The sequence below is a fragment of the Balaenoptera musculus genome, chromosome 17 (assembly GCF_009873245.2).
Source record: "Balaenoptera musculus isolate JJ_BM4_2016_0621 chromosome 17, mBalMus1.pri.v3, whole genome shotgun sequence".
Lineage (NCBI taxonomy): Eukaryota > Metazoa > Chordata > Mammalia > Artiodactyla > Balaenopteridae > Balaenoptera > Balaenoptera musculus.
This window is the reverse complement of record NC_045801.1, coordinates 36,928,533-36,942,511: the sequence shown is the minus strand read 5'-3', so window position 1 is coordinate 36,942,511 and position 13,979 is coordinate 36,928,533. Positions and strand designations below refer to the sequence as shown.

General features: G+C 39.7%; 2 protein-coding genes across 4 annotated transcripts in view; one reads left to right on the top strand and one right to left on the bottom strand.

Annotated features, from left to right (window-relative positions):
• Nucleotides 1-2,478, top strand: part of VPS13B (vacuolar protein sorting 13 homolog B) — a 775,748-nt gene extending 773,270 nt beyond the window's left edge. The window contains exon 62 of the mRNA XM_036830846.1: nt 2,230-2,478. Within this exon, the coding sequence (XP_036686741.1) occupies nt 2,230-2,478 (249 nt within the window). The remainder of the gene's footprint in view (nt 1-2,229) is intronic.
• Nucleotides 2,479-3,841: 1,363 nt separating this feature from the next.
• On the bottom strand, nt 3,842-13,605 carry LOC118883721 (cytochrome c oxidase subunit 6C). Of its 3 annotated transcripts, XR_005017082.1 has the most exons (5): nt 13,543-13,605; nt 12,348-12,482; nt 11,255-11,383; nt 5,691-5,727; nt 3,842-4,702 (listed from the first exon to the last, which is right to left on the bottom strand). XR_005017082.1 is itself a non-coding variant. In XM_036830850.1 (4 exons), exons 2-3 carry the CDS (start codon nt 12,459-12,461, stop codon nt 11,270-11,272), a joined length of 228 nt encoding a protein of 75 aa, XP_036686745.1. In that variant the 5' UTR covers nt 12,462-12,482; nt 13,543-13,605; the 3' UTR covers nt 4,470-4,702; nt 11,255-11,269. The 3 variants fall into 3 exon arrangements, 2 of the variants coding, with proteins under 2 accessions (XP_036686745.1, XP_036686746.1); XM_036830850.1 differs by lacking the exon at nt 5,691-5,727 and having other exon boundaries at nt 4,470-4,702; XM_036830851.1 differs by lacking the exons at nt 5,691-5,727; nt 13,543-13,605 and adding an exon at nt 13,398-13,521 and having other exon boundaries at nt 4,470-4,702.
• Nucleotides 13,606-13,979: the final 374 nt, after the last annotated feature.

The window sequence follows — 13,979 nt, the reverse complement described above, 5'->3', positions numbered from 1 at the left end:
ATCTTTAGCTGTTAAACTGTCTTCAACTGTGATCCTTCTCTTTGGCTTTTCTGCTTGAGGAGGGGGTACTGTGGGGAATTACAGCTGGAGGGGAACAGACCTCAGTTTCTCCGGGGGTTACTGAGATGACAGGTGGAGTCACCCCTTCCCCCCCACCCCCGCCAGAAGTTGCCAAGGCTAATTGAGACCATGGGATCAGTGAGTTAGAGGCAGAAGCACTAACACTCTGGACGCCATGCTCACCACTCGTTTTCCATTGGTGTTCAGTGATAACAGGGTTGGGGTGAAGGGGTGGCTGAAACAGAGGCAGGAAGAGATGACTGAGGGCAGGAATACTGCAGGGCAGCTACTGAGCTTACACAGCAGCACCCGGCACTGGGCAGACCTGGGCAAACCGGTAGATACCAAGCATGCTTTCAGCCTCCAAACTGCACTTTCTGTTTCCTTTACCTCTAAACCCCAACTCCTTATTAACAGAAAGTAACTGCCCGATTAATCCTGTGTTCACACCCTAACCTCCTCCCTCACCCCGATGGAGACCCAAGCTGCAGAACAAAATGGTCTTTTTTTTTGAGAGATAGTAGACCCTTCCTTAATAGCACTACAATCCAGTGTATTTTCAAAATGGGAGTAGGGGAGTCACTCAGCGGTGCTTCCTGACCATACATTTTCCTCAGTGGCCATGCCTAACCTAATCCACAGATGTGAAGCTGGGCTGGGAAGCCTACCCATTATCTTCCAGTGAAAACTAAAGAACAGTATTTTAAAATCTTTACATGAAATGGCTTTTCTGGGATTTTTGCTCTAGATGCTAGGAAACACAGCTCCTTTGAATTTTGGAAGGAATTAATTTGTAGATGACATCATTCGGTATATTCAAATATGGCAGGATTTTTTTAAAAACCAGCATTTGCTTTTCTTAGTTAAATGCAGCCATTTTTAGGGTAATAATTGCTTAATACGCCTGGCACATTACTGAAATCCCTTATGAGAGGCTCACAATGAGTCAGGAGGTCAATTTATTCCTTGGCCATGTTCCTTTCACAACACGGGTTTTCCTGTGCTGCTGTTCAGGAGGAGCAATTAAGACTCTTGTGTATTCAGAGCTTTCCAGCTGAATCCTGACCCCATCAAATGATATCATCAGAGCTCTGGCTTTTGCCTGGTGGTGCACAGCTTTCATCTGTCAGTGAATCTTTGGGGGCCTTTATTTTCTTTCCCAAGCTTAAAAATATGAGACGGAACTCTAATGGATGCCCTACTTATTCCTTATTTCTCTGGCAGGCAGACCTCCCTCTCTACCATCCCACTGGCTTTCTGCAGCTTTTAAGACACCCTTGGCTGCATCGTCTCTGTGCCCTACACAGAAATATATCAATTCTTTACTACTATTTCAAAACCTAAAAAGCCCTCATTAAAATGTTTATAATTCTTCCAGAGTAGTCTTCCCAACATTTGGTAGGTAAAGACCACTGAAAGGTCAGTGGCTACCTGATCCCCACAGGTCAGTGGCTTACACAGGAGACTTCCCACTCCACTTGATTTACACAGTAGATACAGAATTTCAGGATGGGAGGAATTTATAGCTCCACTTGCCTTTGATGGGTACTTTCTCAGAGAATCTCTCTTAAGAACTTAGGTAGTATATCTCAGTTCTCCTATTTGAGTTCCACTGAAGATGAGCCAGACTTTTATGAACCATAAATGTACTTTGCATCCTCCCTCTTTTCCATAAAAATTTCCCCTTCCTCTGCCCAGTTTTTTTATTTTCTCTGGCTTTAAATCCTAGTATTTATAAAAGCAGAAAATGTTACAGTTCAAAAGGTATTTGTTTTTCTAATGCTCTGTCCAAAGCCACTGGGTTTGAAAGAGGTAAAGAGGTTCTGTCTGGAGAGGTTTGCAGAGACAGGCAAACAGAGCTTTTATCTCAGGGTTTAATGTTGATTAGATTCAAGCAGAGGAAAGACACTTTTCTCCTTTGTTCCTGGACTAGGCTAGTAAAGAGCCAGTGACAGATGTTTTGAGAGTTAGTTAATGAGTAAAATATTCTGAAATCGTCAACTTCAAACATGGGAGTTTTACACAACACCAAATGCTTATTCGGTGGCTTTATTAGATAACCTAAAAGGCACAACATCCAATGTATCAAGGCAAGAGAAGGAATGATTTTGTTATGGAAGTCTCCTTATGAGCGTTTGGCAACTTAAAAAATCTTTTTTTGGATCCCAGGTGGATGGAGTTCGAGAGAGACTGTCAGAGCAACAGTATAACAGACTTGTGGACTATATCACAAAGACATCTTGTCACCTGGCCCCCAGCTGCTCTTCCACGCAGACACTATGCCCTGTGGTGACTGTGGAACCTCTCCCTTCCACTGTGAAAACATACCATTATATGGTTGATCCACACTTTGCCCAAGTCTTCATCAGTAAATTTACCATGGTGAAAAATAAAGCCCTGAGGAAGGGGTTCCCTTGAGTCCCCTCTGAGGTGTTGATTCCTGCTTGTGCAATTTATTTCTGAAAAAGAAACCTAATGAGCTCTAACAACATCTAATGTGGACAAAACCCACTGTTCTATAATTGTTATAGTAATTTTCTAGCCTCTTCTAAAACTAATTCAGGTTCTTCCTTTTTCCCAAAACTAAGATACTTCAAAATTGAGTGACTGATTGATTGATTAAAAAACCTATTCCTTTCCCATTTGGGGACAATGAACAGAATCCTATTATTAATCTTATCACGTGCAGAAAATACATTCCTTTTTGCTGTTTGCTAAAATTTCGACTATAATTAGGCTCTGTTAACTCCAACACAAAACATGGTCAGGCCTTGGAAACAGATTAAAACTTCATCCCCAGTTGCATCTGTTTTTAGGCTGAGACAACTGCCTAAATAAATACCCTCGTCTGCAGAGGTTCAGATTCTTTATATGAAATAAAATGCTTAGGAGCTTACTGTTTAACTTGTTAATAAATTTGTTACTTAAATGTGATGCTGTTTCTTTAAGTGAAAGCTGCCATGTACATTCCTAAACCTTTATGGAAATTTACAAAACATTCTGATGACTGTCCGGGTACATTTTTGGAAAAAATGTTTTTCTAGTTTGTTTTACTAGGCAAGCTTAGAGAATCTTTTATCTACTGATAAAAACAGACCCCAGGTGCTCAGGTGAGTTTCTTTAGTTCCATAAGCAAAACACTACTGGGGAACTCCCACTACTGGATATTCTTATGGAAGGACTCACCCTGATGCATTGGCAGACTCAAGAACCCGAACATTAACCTGAACAATAGTTTATTTTGCTGACTTGGCTTGATCACAAGCATAAAGATATTCCCAGTATCTGACATTCTTTTGTATTTAAAGATGGATTTGGCTTAAGATGCAGGGTCACCAGGTACCACCTTTAATATTCAGTTAAAATTTGATACTCCAATTAAAACACATTTTTACTCATTACATCCAAACTTGGGCCTACAACCTGATACCTACAATTGTGAGATGCTAAGAAAATTCAATTTCAAATGCCCACTTTAACTTTCTTTAAACTTAAGCCTCACATGTTATTGGGCATAAGAGGTCACTGCATAGTTGTTTGCTGTTAATGGAAATTCAGGCTGAATATGGAAAAAATGGTTCCACCATTACTTTGCTGTAATCATACTCATTTAGGAAAGTTTTGTCAACCTCAAGAGTAACTATTTTTAAGACTGTAAATATGTATTAAGTCGTATGGTAATTTTGCATACTACTTTAAGAATTGTTATATGAAATTGTTTAAAATAAAAGGAATCCTTGAATTACTGATAACACATAAATGTGGGTTCTTAAAATGCAGCTTTTCACTCATACTTGGGTTTATTACAGTTTACATCATTGGAACTCAGGAATTTTGCACGAGTTAAAAAGAAAATTTTTGTTAACATAATAAAAGAACTGGTGATTAAATTAGCTGTGGCTAAAATACACTTAATTCTTAAAGCTCTCTGTAGTATCACTTTTATCACAACAAAACCACAATTATTAAAGGGGAGAAAGGTCCTAAGACCTCCCTGAAAAAATGTTATTACCACACTCTAAATTAGCAGACATTACTCAATCGCAATTCCAATTAAATAACACAACTTTTTCTAGACTAGATGTATATTCCATATTGTACAGTTAGGTCTTCAATAAAGTAATACTGAGTAAAGAACCTTAAATTTTAATTACCTACTATTACATCTGTCCAGTGGTTGGATCCGGTAGGGCAATCCAGTGACAATGAAGTCCAAAGACGTTTTATTGGAAAGGCAAGTCTCTGTTCCTTTTAAGAGCCCACAGTATAGTAGTCATGTAGGCTCATGCAGACCCCTTAAACCCATGGCCCAGGCAGTTACCTCAGTGAAATGGACAAAATGTGAGAGGAATCAAAAATGTCCTAAAACAATGAAAATTTTAAAAAATTATGAATCTTACGATGATAACTTGATTTCAATAAGTTAAGTTCTAATTTAATTCCAATGATATGACCAATTCTAATGCAAGTACCCTGAACTATATGTATCAGCAAGAGTAACTGAACAAAAATTTAGTGTCCACAGTATTTGTTAATCGTTTATTTATCATGAGAAACTATTCCTTAGCCCAGATATTAGTAGTTCATAGTTCAGGAACACAGGTAAGTGACAAACTTCCATGGAACTCAACCCAAAGAAATTCTGTGGAGAAAAACAGAGTGGCCAAGTTAATGACAATCACTCTCTTAATACCTCACCACCCCGGAGATCCCCTGAGGCCTACTGCTACCAGTGGAAGCCACACTTTGATCACTCACCCTTAGCCCAGGAGCAGCCCTGTCCATTCTCCCCCAGGCTCCCTAACCTCCCTGACCAGCCTCTTTTCCACTTGGGACAGTCACACCTTACTTTGGGGTTTTTTTGCTTTCATTTACCAAATTCTGCTTTTTTTCTTCAAGTCCACCCCCCTCTGTTCCCTTCTCATACCCATACTGTTCTTAAAAACCAGTAGCCCATCTGTTCTAAACAACATTTCTATTCCTATCTCCAAATCTGTTCCTCTTTTTCTTACTGTTTTTTAAACAATCAACTTCTTGTAAGTAAAAGGTAAAAAAAATTTATTTAAAAAAATCAGCCTGTTAACATCTTATTATGAAATGCATACCCACTGTGGAAGTTTTGAAAATTTCAAAGGTACAAGAAAACAGCAATGTTAAGATTCCACACACAACCACTAATATTTTCTTGATCTTTTTACCTTCAGCCTTTTTTTCTGTGCACTCTTTAACATAGATCACCCTTTACAAAATACATTCTTAGTTTTCTATTCTACTAATTTCTGTTACTCTGTGATTACCAATTCTAAGGGACATAATAGTCCATGATATGAATGTCATAAATTCCTTATCAATTTTCCAACCACTGGGAATAAGGTTGTTTTTCTACTATTATATATATTAAACTGTGGCATGTATCTATCTGTGACTCAGATACCGCCTTTATATTAAATATAAACAACTACAGAAATGGAATGTAATAGAATTGAATCTTATATTAAGCAAAAGTTATTCATAGTCAAAATTATCCTTGAATCTTTTAGAAAACTGACCTGAGTCCAATACAGCAGGTCTCCCCCACACCCCAGATCTTGGGAAAGATCACACACACACACACTCTCACCCATACATACATATGGCAGTTGGAATGCTCCTTCAGGAACAGTCTGCCTGAAAAAAAAATAGCACATTCACATTCCCCTTGTCACAGCAAACTCACACTGGGGTGGTAGACAGGATCTTTAACTCTACTTGAATTGTTCTACCTTACTATTTTGTTGAGCTTGAATGAAGTTAAACACATGAATTACAAGATTCCACAGTACAAATAGTTTCATCAGGTACTGGACACATGCTTTCAAATCAGTTTAACAGATGACCTTTCATCAGCACACAAGCCAGTCCTCTTCTAGACACAGAACCTTAATCACACTGTCCATAAGGCAGTAGACCTTAACCACCCAAACCAGAATCTCTGGAAAGCCACCAAGTCACCTATGGACATCCAAATAACAAACTAAAAATAACAAACTAACAAACTAAAAATAACTGTCAAAAACTTGCTTTTTAAAGCACTTCTAAAAATGTGATTTTCCTGATGCCAATCTAGCAGTAATAGCACAACATGCAAAATGATTCTGAACATAAAATCAACTTCATGTCAGCAAGATGGTGCAATAACAAAGCTCCATACCCCTACTCCCGAAGAGAAAACGCAACGACACATGGACCAAAGTGTGTTTGTGAGAACTGCAGAAATCAATTAAGCTGCAACAACCAAGCAAACACCTAAATATGAAAAAGCTGCACTCAAAATGGCAGGAAATGTCGTGCACTTTTTTCTCACCCTTGCCCCACCCCCTCCTCAATGCAGCAGTGTGGTCAGGAGGAAAGTGACCAATTCCTGACTCCTCCTTCAGGGCAGAAGGAAAAGAGAAGACCCTGCATGCAATGTTCTGGCTTATTTGAGGGGTTCCCAAGGGACTGCTTCTATCTTTATCTCAGAGCACTGATGAGAATGGTGACAGAGTTTAAGTGACTTATGAGACACCACCAAAAAGACCAATGTATGTATTCTGGAAGTGCGAGAAGGGGTAGAGAGTTTATTTGAAGAAATAACGGCCAAAACCTTCCCAAATTTGAGGAAAGAAATGGATATATAAATACAAGATGTTACTGGAAGTAAGATGAACCCAAAGAGACCCAACACAAAGACACATTATAATCCAACTGTCAAAAACCAAAGACAATGGATCTTGGAAGCACCAAGAAAAAAATGATTCATCGCCTACAAGGGAGCCTCTGTAAGATTATCAGTGGATTTCTCAGGAGAAACCCTGCAGGTCACAAGGATGTCAGATGGTAAATACAAAGTGCTCACACACACACACACACAAAAATTACCAACCAAGAATACTATAACCAGCAAAAATGTCCTTCAAAAATCAGGAAGAAAATTAAGACATTCCTAGATTTTAAAAAAAACTAAAAGATAAGGAATTCATTACTACTAGATCTGCAATGAGAGTTCTTCAAGTTGAAACAAAATTACACTAGACAGGGACTTCCCTGGTGGCGCAGTGGTTAAGAATCCGCCTGCCAATGCATGGGACACAAGTTGGATCCCTGGTCCGGGAAGATCCCACATGCTGCGGAGCAACTAAGCCCGTGCACCACAACTACTGAGCCTGCACTCTAGAGCCCGCAAGCCACAAGTACTGAAGCCCGTGCGCCTAGAGCCCACGCTCCACAACAAGAGAAGCCACTGCAGTGAGAAGCCCGCACACTGCAACACGAAGAGTAGCCCCCGCTCACTGACACTAGAGAAAGCACATGCACAGCAACAAAGACCCAACACAGCCAAAAATAAATAATAAATAAATTAATAAATAAATTACACTAGGCAGTAACTCAAAAGCCATGTGGAAATATAAAGTTCACTGGCAAAGGCAAATATATGAATAAATATAAAAGCCAGTGTTGTAACTGTTTCATATCCCCACTTTTAATTTTGTAGGATTTAGAGACAAAAGCTCTAAAAAAAAAGAAATCTATGTTAATGGGTACACAATATCTAAAAATACAATTTGTGGCATTAGTAACAACGTAGGGGAGCAGAGTTGTAAAAGAGAATTTTCTATGTGATTGAAATAAGTTGTTACCAATTCAAAATAGATTATAACAATAGGTTGGTTTAAACTCCCCAAAAGTCATAGATCTGAGGAATGGATACAAAACAAGGTCCAACTATGAGCTGTCTACAAGAGATTCACTTTAGATCCAAGGACACACATAGTTTAAAAGCTAAGGATGGAAAAAGATTCCATACAAACAGCAATCAAGAGAGCAAGAGTAGCTATATCAATAGCAGACAAAACAGACTTTAAGTCAAAAAATGTTACAAAGACAAAGGACATTATATAATGATAGAAGGGTCAATTCACCAAGAAGACAGATTATAAATATCAATATATATGCACCAAACATCAGAGCTTTGAAATATATGAAGCAAATATGAAGCAAATGCTAACAGAATTGAAGGGAGAAATAGACAGCTCTACAGTAATAGTGGGTGACTTAAAATACTTTCAATAATGGCTATAAGAACCAGACAGAAGATCATTAAGAAAATAAGTGGACTTGAACACTACAGACCAATCAGATCTAAGAGACAAATACAGAACATTCTACCTAACATGAGAATACACATTTTTTTTTCTCAAGTGCGTATGGATTAATTTCCATGTTAGGCCATAAAACCAGACAATAGATGTTAAAATACTGAAGTCACATGAAGTATCTTTTCTGGTCACAAGAGATGAAACTAGAAATTTATACCAGAAGGAAAATAGAAAAATCCACAAATATGTTGAAATTAAACATACTCTCCAACAACCAGTGGGTCAAAGTAGATATCAGAAAAGAAATTTAGGACTTCCCTGGTGGTGCAGTGGTTAAGAATCCACCTGCCAATGCAGGGGACACAGGTTTGATCCCTGGTCCGGGAAGATCCCACATGCCACGGAGCAACTAAGCCCATGCACCACAACTACTGAGCCCGTGCTCTAGAGCCCGTGAGCCACAACTACTGAGCCCGCGTGCTGCAACTACTGAAGCCCACGCGCTTAGAGCCTGTGCTCTGCAACGAGAAGCCACCGCAACGAGAAGCCTGCGCACCGCAACGAAGAGTAGCCCCCACTCGCCACAAATAGAGAAAGCCCACGTGCAGCAAAGAAGACCCAATGCAGCCAAAAAATAAAAAGAAATTTAAAAAGAAGATCAAGTCAACAACCTAAGTTTACACCTTAAAAAGGCAGAAAAAGAAAAGCAAGATAAACGAAAGCTAGCAGGAAATAAAGATTAAACAAAATAGTGAACAGAAAAACACTAGAGATACATCAACAAAATCAAAAGAGCTGGTTATCTGCAAAGATCAACCAATATAACAAACCTTTAGTCAAACTAAGAAAAAAGAAGACTCAACTAAAAACAGAAATTAAAGAAGGGACATTATGTCACCAAATTAGATCACCCACATGAAACAGAATAATTCCTATAAACACACAACCTACCAAGAAATAAGAAACAGATTAACAGACTTATAACTAAGTAAGGAGATTAAATCAGCAATCAATAACCTCCCAACAAAGAAAAGCCCAGGATCAGACGGCTTCACAGGGAAAGTCTACCAAACACTTAAAAAAGAGTTAACACCAATCCTCCTCAAGCTCTTCCAAAAAACTGAAGGGGGGCGGGCGGGAACACTTCCAAATTCACTCTATGTATTTTTTGTTTTCTATATATTTATATTAAGACATCTTAAACATTTCTGTATGGCGGAGAGACTGGCCCCCACCATGTTTTCCTGAACCTCTCACATGTCTCTTGTGGCCACATCTGACTCACCATCTCATTTAAGAATATAAAACATTCTATAAGACCAGCATTACCCTGATATCAAAGTCAGACAAATATAACACAAGAAACTACAGAGTAATATCCCAAATACAGATGCAAAAATCCTTCAAAAAATACTAGCAAACAATTCAACAGCTCATTAAAAGGATTACATACCATGACCAAGGATGATTCAACATATGAAACTATACCACAGAAGTATAAAAAAGCCACATGATCATCTCAACTAATTCAGAAAACGCATTTGAAAAATTCAATACCTTTTCATGATTAAAAAAAATTCAAATAAAGAACAGAAAGAAACTACCTCAACATAATAAAGGTGATACATGAGAAACCCACAGCTAATATACTCAATAGTGAAAGACTTAAAAGCTTCTCCAAGGTCAGAAAAAAAAAAAAAAAACAAGGATGCCCATTCTTAACCCTTCTATTCAACATAGTACTGGAAGTCCTAGTCAGAGCAATTAGGGAAGAAAAAGAAAAGACATCCAAATTGGAAAGGAAGAAGTAAAACTACCTCTGCAGATGACCTGATCTTACATGCAGAAATCCCAAAAAGATTTCACACGCACACAAAAAACTGTTAGAATAAACTCGGCAAAGCTGCAGGATACAAAATCAACGCACGAAATCAGCTGTGTTTCTAGACACTAACAATGAATAATCAGAAAAGCAAATTAAGGAAACAATCCCAATTACATTAGCATTAAAAAAAAAATACAATTCTTAGGAATAAGCTTCACCAAGGAGGCAAAAGACTTGTATACTGAAAGATACAAAACACTGCTGAAATTAAAGACAAAAATGGAAAGACATCCTGTGTTCATGTTCCCTTAACATCATATCCAAAAATTAACAAAATGGATCAAAGACCTAAAGGTAAGAGCTAATAAAACTATAAAACTTTCGCAGAAAATATAATACTTTACAACACTGGATTTGTCAATGATTTCTTAAACATGACACCAAAAGCACAGGCAACAAAAGAAAAATTACATAAATTAGACTCCACCAAAACTTCAAATGTCTGCGCATCAAAGGACACAATTAACAGACTGAAAAGGCAATCCATAGAATGGGAGAAAATACCTAAATCATATCTGATAGGGAGTGTTAAATAACTCCTACAACTCAACAAAAACAATCCAATTAAAAGTGGGCAAAGGACTTGAATAGACATTTCTCCAGAGAAATGTCCAAATGGCCAAAAAGCATGGGAAAAGATGCTCAACATCATTAACCACTAGGGAAATGCAAACGAAGACCAAAATAAAACACCACCTCACACCCATTTGGATGTCTACTATCAAAAAACCAGAAAACAAGTGTTCACAAGGATGTGGAGTAATTGCGACCCTTGTGAACAGAAGTTGGTGAAGTAAAAAATGGTGCAGCCACTATGTAAAATAGTATGGCGGTTCCTTAAAAAATTAAAAACAGAACTACCATATGATTCAGCAACTCCACTTCTGAGTATATACTCAAAAAAGTATTAAAGCAGGGTATCAAAGAGATATCTGCACACAAAGCAGCAGCATTATTCACAGTAGCCAAAAGCAATCCAAGCATCCATTAACAGATGATTAAACAAAATGTGGTATATAGATAAAATTGACTACTTAGATGAAAAGAGTTCTGAAGACTGGTTGTACAACAATGTAAATAAATGTACTTGACAATACTGAACTGTACACTTAAAAATAGTCAGGACTGTATATTTTATATATATTGCCACAGTTAAAAGATTTTAAACAGTAATTTCAAATAACCATATTACCTTTATATTCCAAAATCATTTTGCACTCTGAAAGATACCAGCCTTCCTCATCTCCTCAAAATCTTTCATGGAATCATAATTTCTGTAGAAATCTGCATATGCCTTCTTTCTTGGTTCAGCCACAGCAAACTAAAAAGTAACATATCACATTTAGGACTAATTTTTTTTAATTATTAGAAACAATATCTAAAGACAACATAAATCACCAAGTTTTTGTTCACCTTAAATCCTACTTATCTTGAATCCTATTATTAAGGCCCTTAAAGAGGTAATTAAGTTAAAATGAAGTCTTTAGGGTGGGTCCTAACCCAACATGACTAGCATCCTTAGAGGAGGAGAAAATTCAGACAGAAACAATGCTAACACACAGAGGACCATGTGATGAGAGGGAGAAGACAGGAATACAAAGCCAAGGAGAGAGGCCTCAGAAATCAACCCCACAGCCAACTATTTTTTTGGCCGCGGCGCAGGGCATGCAGGATCTTATTTCCCCAACCAGGGATAGAACCAGTGCCTCCTGCAGTGGAAGCACGGAGTCTCAACCACTGGACTGCCGGGGAAGTCCCCCACAGCTATCCTGATCTTGGATTTTCAGCCTCAAAAAAAACCATTTCTATTATGGAAGCCACCCAGTTTGTGGTATTTTGTTATGGCAGCCCTAGCAAACTAAAACAGCTTCATTTAAAGATGGAGGACAAGCTACCTGGGGAATAACATACTTTCCCATCACACTTAGGTGGGTGGAGAAAGGGTAAGAGGAAAGGAGCAAATTAAAGAGGGAATTTCTTTAAAAGACTCTAGGGACTTCCCTGGCGGTCCAGTGGTTAAGACTTTGCCTTCCAATGCAGGGGGTGCGGGTTCGATCCCCGGTTGGGGAGCTAAGATCCCACATGCCTCGTGGCCAAAAAACCAAAACATAAAACAGAAGCGGTATTGTAACACGTTGAATAAAGAATTTTAAAATGGCCCACGTCAAAAAAAATCTTAAAAAAAATAAAAGACTCTATATGCTATCTATGAAAATAAAATACATTTTCAAATTTAAAACACATTTTTGGACCATGAGCACAAAGTAAAAATAAAACATACATACCTTATAGAAAGCTGCAACTCCCAAGGAGACAACGAATGCTCCAACAATATGAAATCGCAGACGCTTGGCCAGAAGGCCACGCATCTGAGGTTTTGTCAAAGAACTGGAAGCCATGGTAGTTTTTCTCCTTGACAGCTAAAATAATAAAAGACAACTCTTAGAACATAAGATACCTAAAGAACTCTTCTGCATAATGCATTTTAGTACCCAGAGAGGCACAGGCAGGACAGGGGACCTACTCCTCTCCCGAAGCCTAAGGTCTTTACTGGCTTAGCGGTTTCATCTTCTCACACGGTGAACGACCACCCTAAATAAGCAAGATGATCGCAGAAAAACAGTAGTAACCAGGAAACAAGAAGGACAAAAACCTCACCCAACTACAGGGAAGATTAGCAGCGGCTCTGGATGGGGAATCACAAGTGCAAACATTCCTAGCATTAACTCTACAAGCTTACTACCAACTCATTTCAGCCTGTGACACAGCTGTTTTCCCATTTTATTGAGAAAACCGGGATGCAGGAAGGTTACGGGACTATTTCAAGGTCACGCAGTCAAGAACTAACACTCGGGCGGGACCGTAGCAGGTCCCGCAGGGCCCACTTTGTGACCCGGGCCTGAAGGCCGCGGCGCGCGAGCCGGCCTCCCGACCTTCGGCGAGCGGAAAGGTCGTGGGCGCGCGCAGGGGGGCTGCCGGGAGCCCACCCCTGCACTCCTACCACAGGCCCGGTGACCCTCCTGCAGCTTCCCAACTCCAATCACAAACGCTACCACAAAGCTGACGCCCACTAAGGGCCGACAGTGCTCCTTGAGCCTCTGGAACGGATGAGGAAGAAACCACCTTCCCTTTTTGTAGGTGAAGACACTGTGACCAGACAGGTCAAAAGACGCAACGAAGGTCACGCTGAAGGCGGTAAAAAATCAGCGGCCACCGGGCCCGGGCCGGCTGTCTCAAAAGCCCGGCGGTCCCTCGAGGCCCCCTGAGCAAACCCGGCCCCCGTGGGACCCGCGCCGCCGGCCCGCCTCCCCTAAAAGGCCGCAACGAGGACTTGCTGGGGTCGACGAGGGCGAGAGGTCCGAGGTTTTCCGCCCCAGAGATGCAGAGTAACGATTTAGCTCCAATGTAGACCGACAGCAGGCAGCAGGAGGCGGCAGGTACGGGAATCCGAACGAGGGACGCAAAACGCGCAAGACTCACCTCAACAACGACGTCCTTGGAGAAATGGACGGCGTTCCACCAGTGCGCAGGCGCATAAATAGAGGGGACGGAGAGAGGATCCGGCTACGGTGGCCCAAAGAATACAAAAGGCCTCCGGCGCACGTCCCGCTGTTCAGAGCTGAAGTTAACCTGCATTATTTAGCCTCTTCTCTGTGTAACCTTGGATTCAGGGTTTGAACTTGTGAGTCAGTTTCCTTAGTCAAGTCGAGAAATTGATCTTACTCATACACAGAGTTGATATGAACTTATTGGGGAATTCAAAGATTTTTAATATGTGAATTTTTTTTTTTTAATGTACCCTACAAATACAGCACAAATCATCCTGGGCATGGATTGCTCCAACTATGTGCACAAACCAACATTTTCATTATGACTATCCTTATGCATCTAGCCACTTGTTTGGGTAAAGAGTGAAT

What these genes read in the sequence shown, in the direction of transcription:
- LOC118883721 (XM_036830850.1), bottom strand. Translation starts at nt 12,461, where the DNA reads ATGGCTTCCAGTTCTTTGACAAAACCTCAGATGCGTGGCCTTCTGGCC. An exon ending in GAGTTGCAGCTTTCTATAAG is followed by an intron (nt 11,384 to 12,347) that starts GTATGTATGTTT and finishes GTTACTTTTTAG; the next exon opens with TTTGCTGTGGCTGAACCAAG.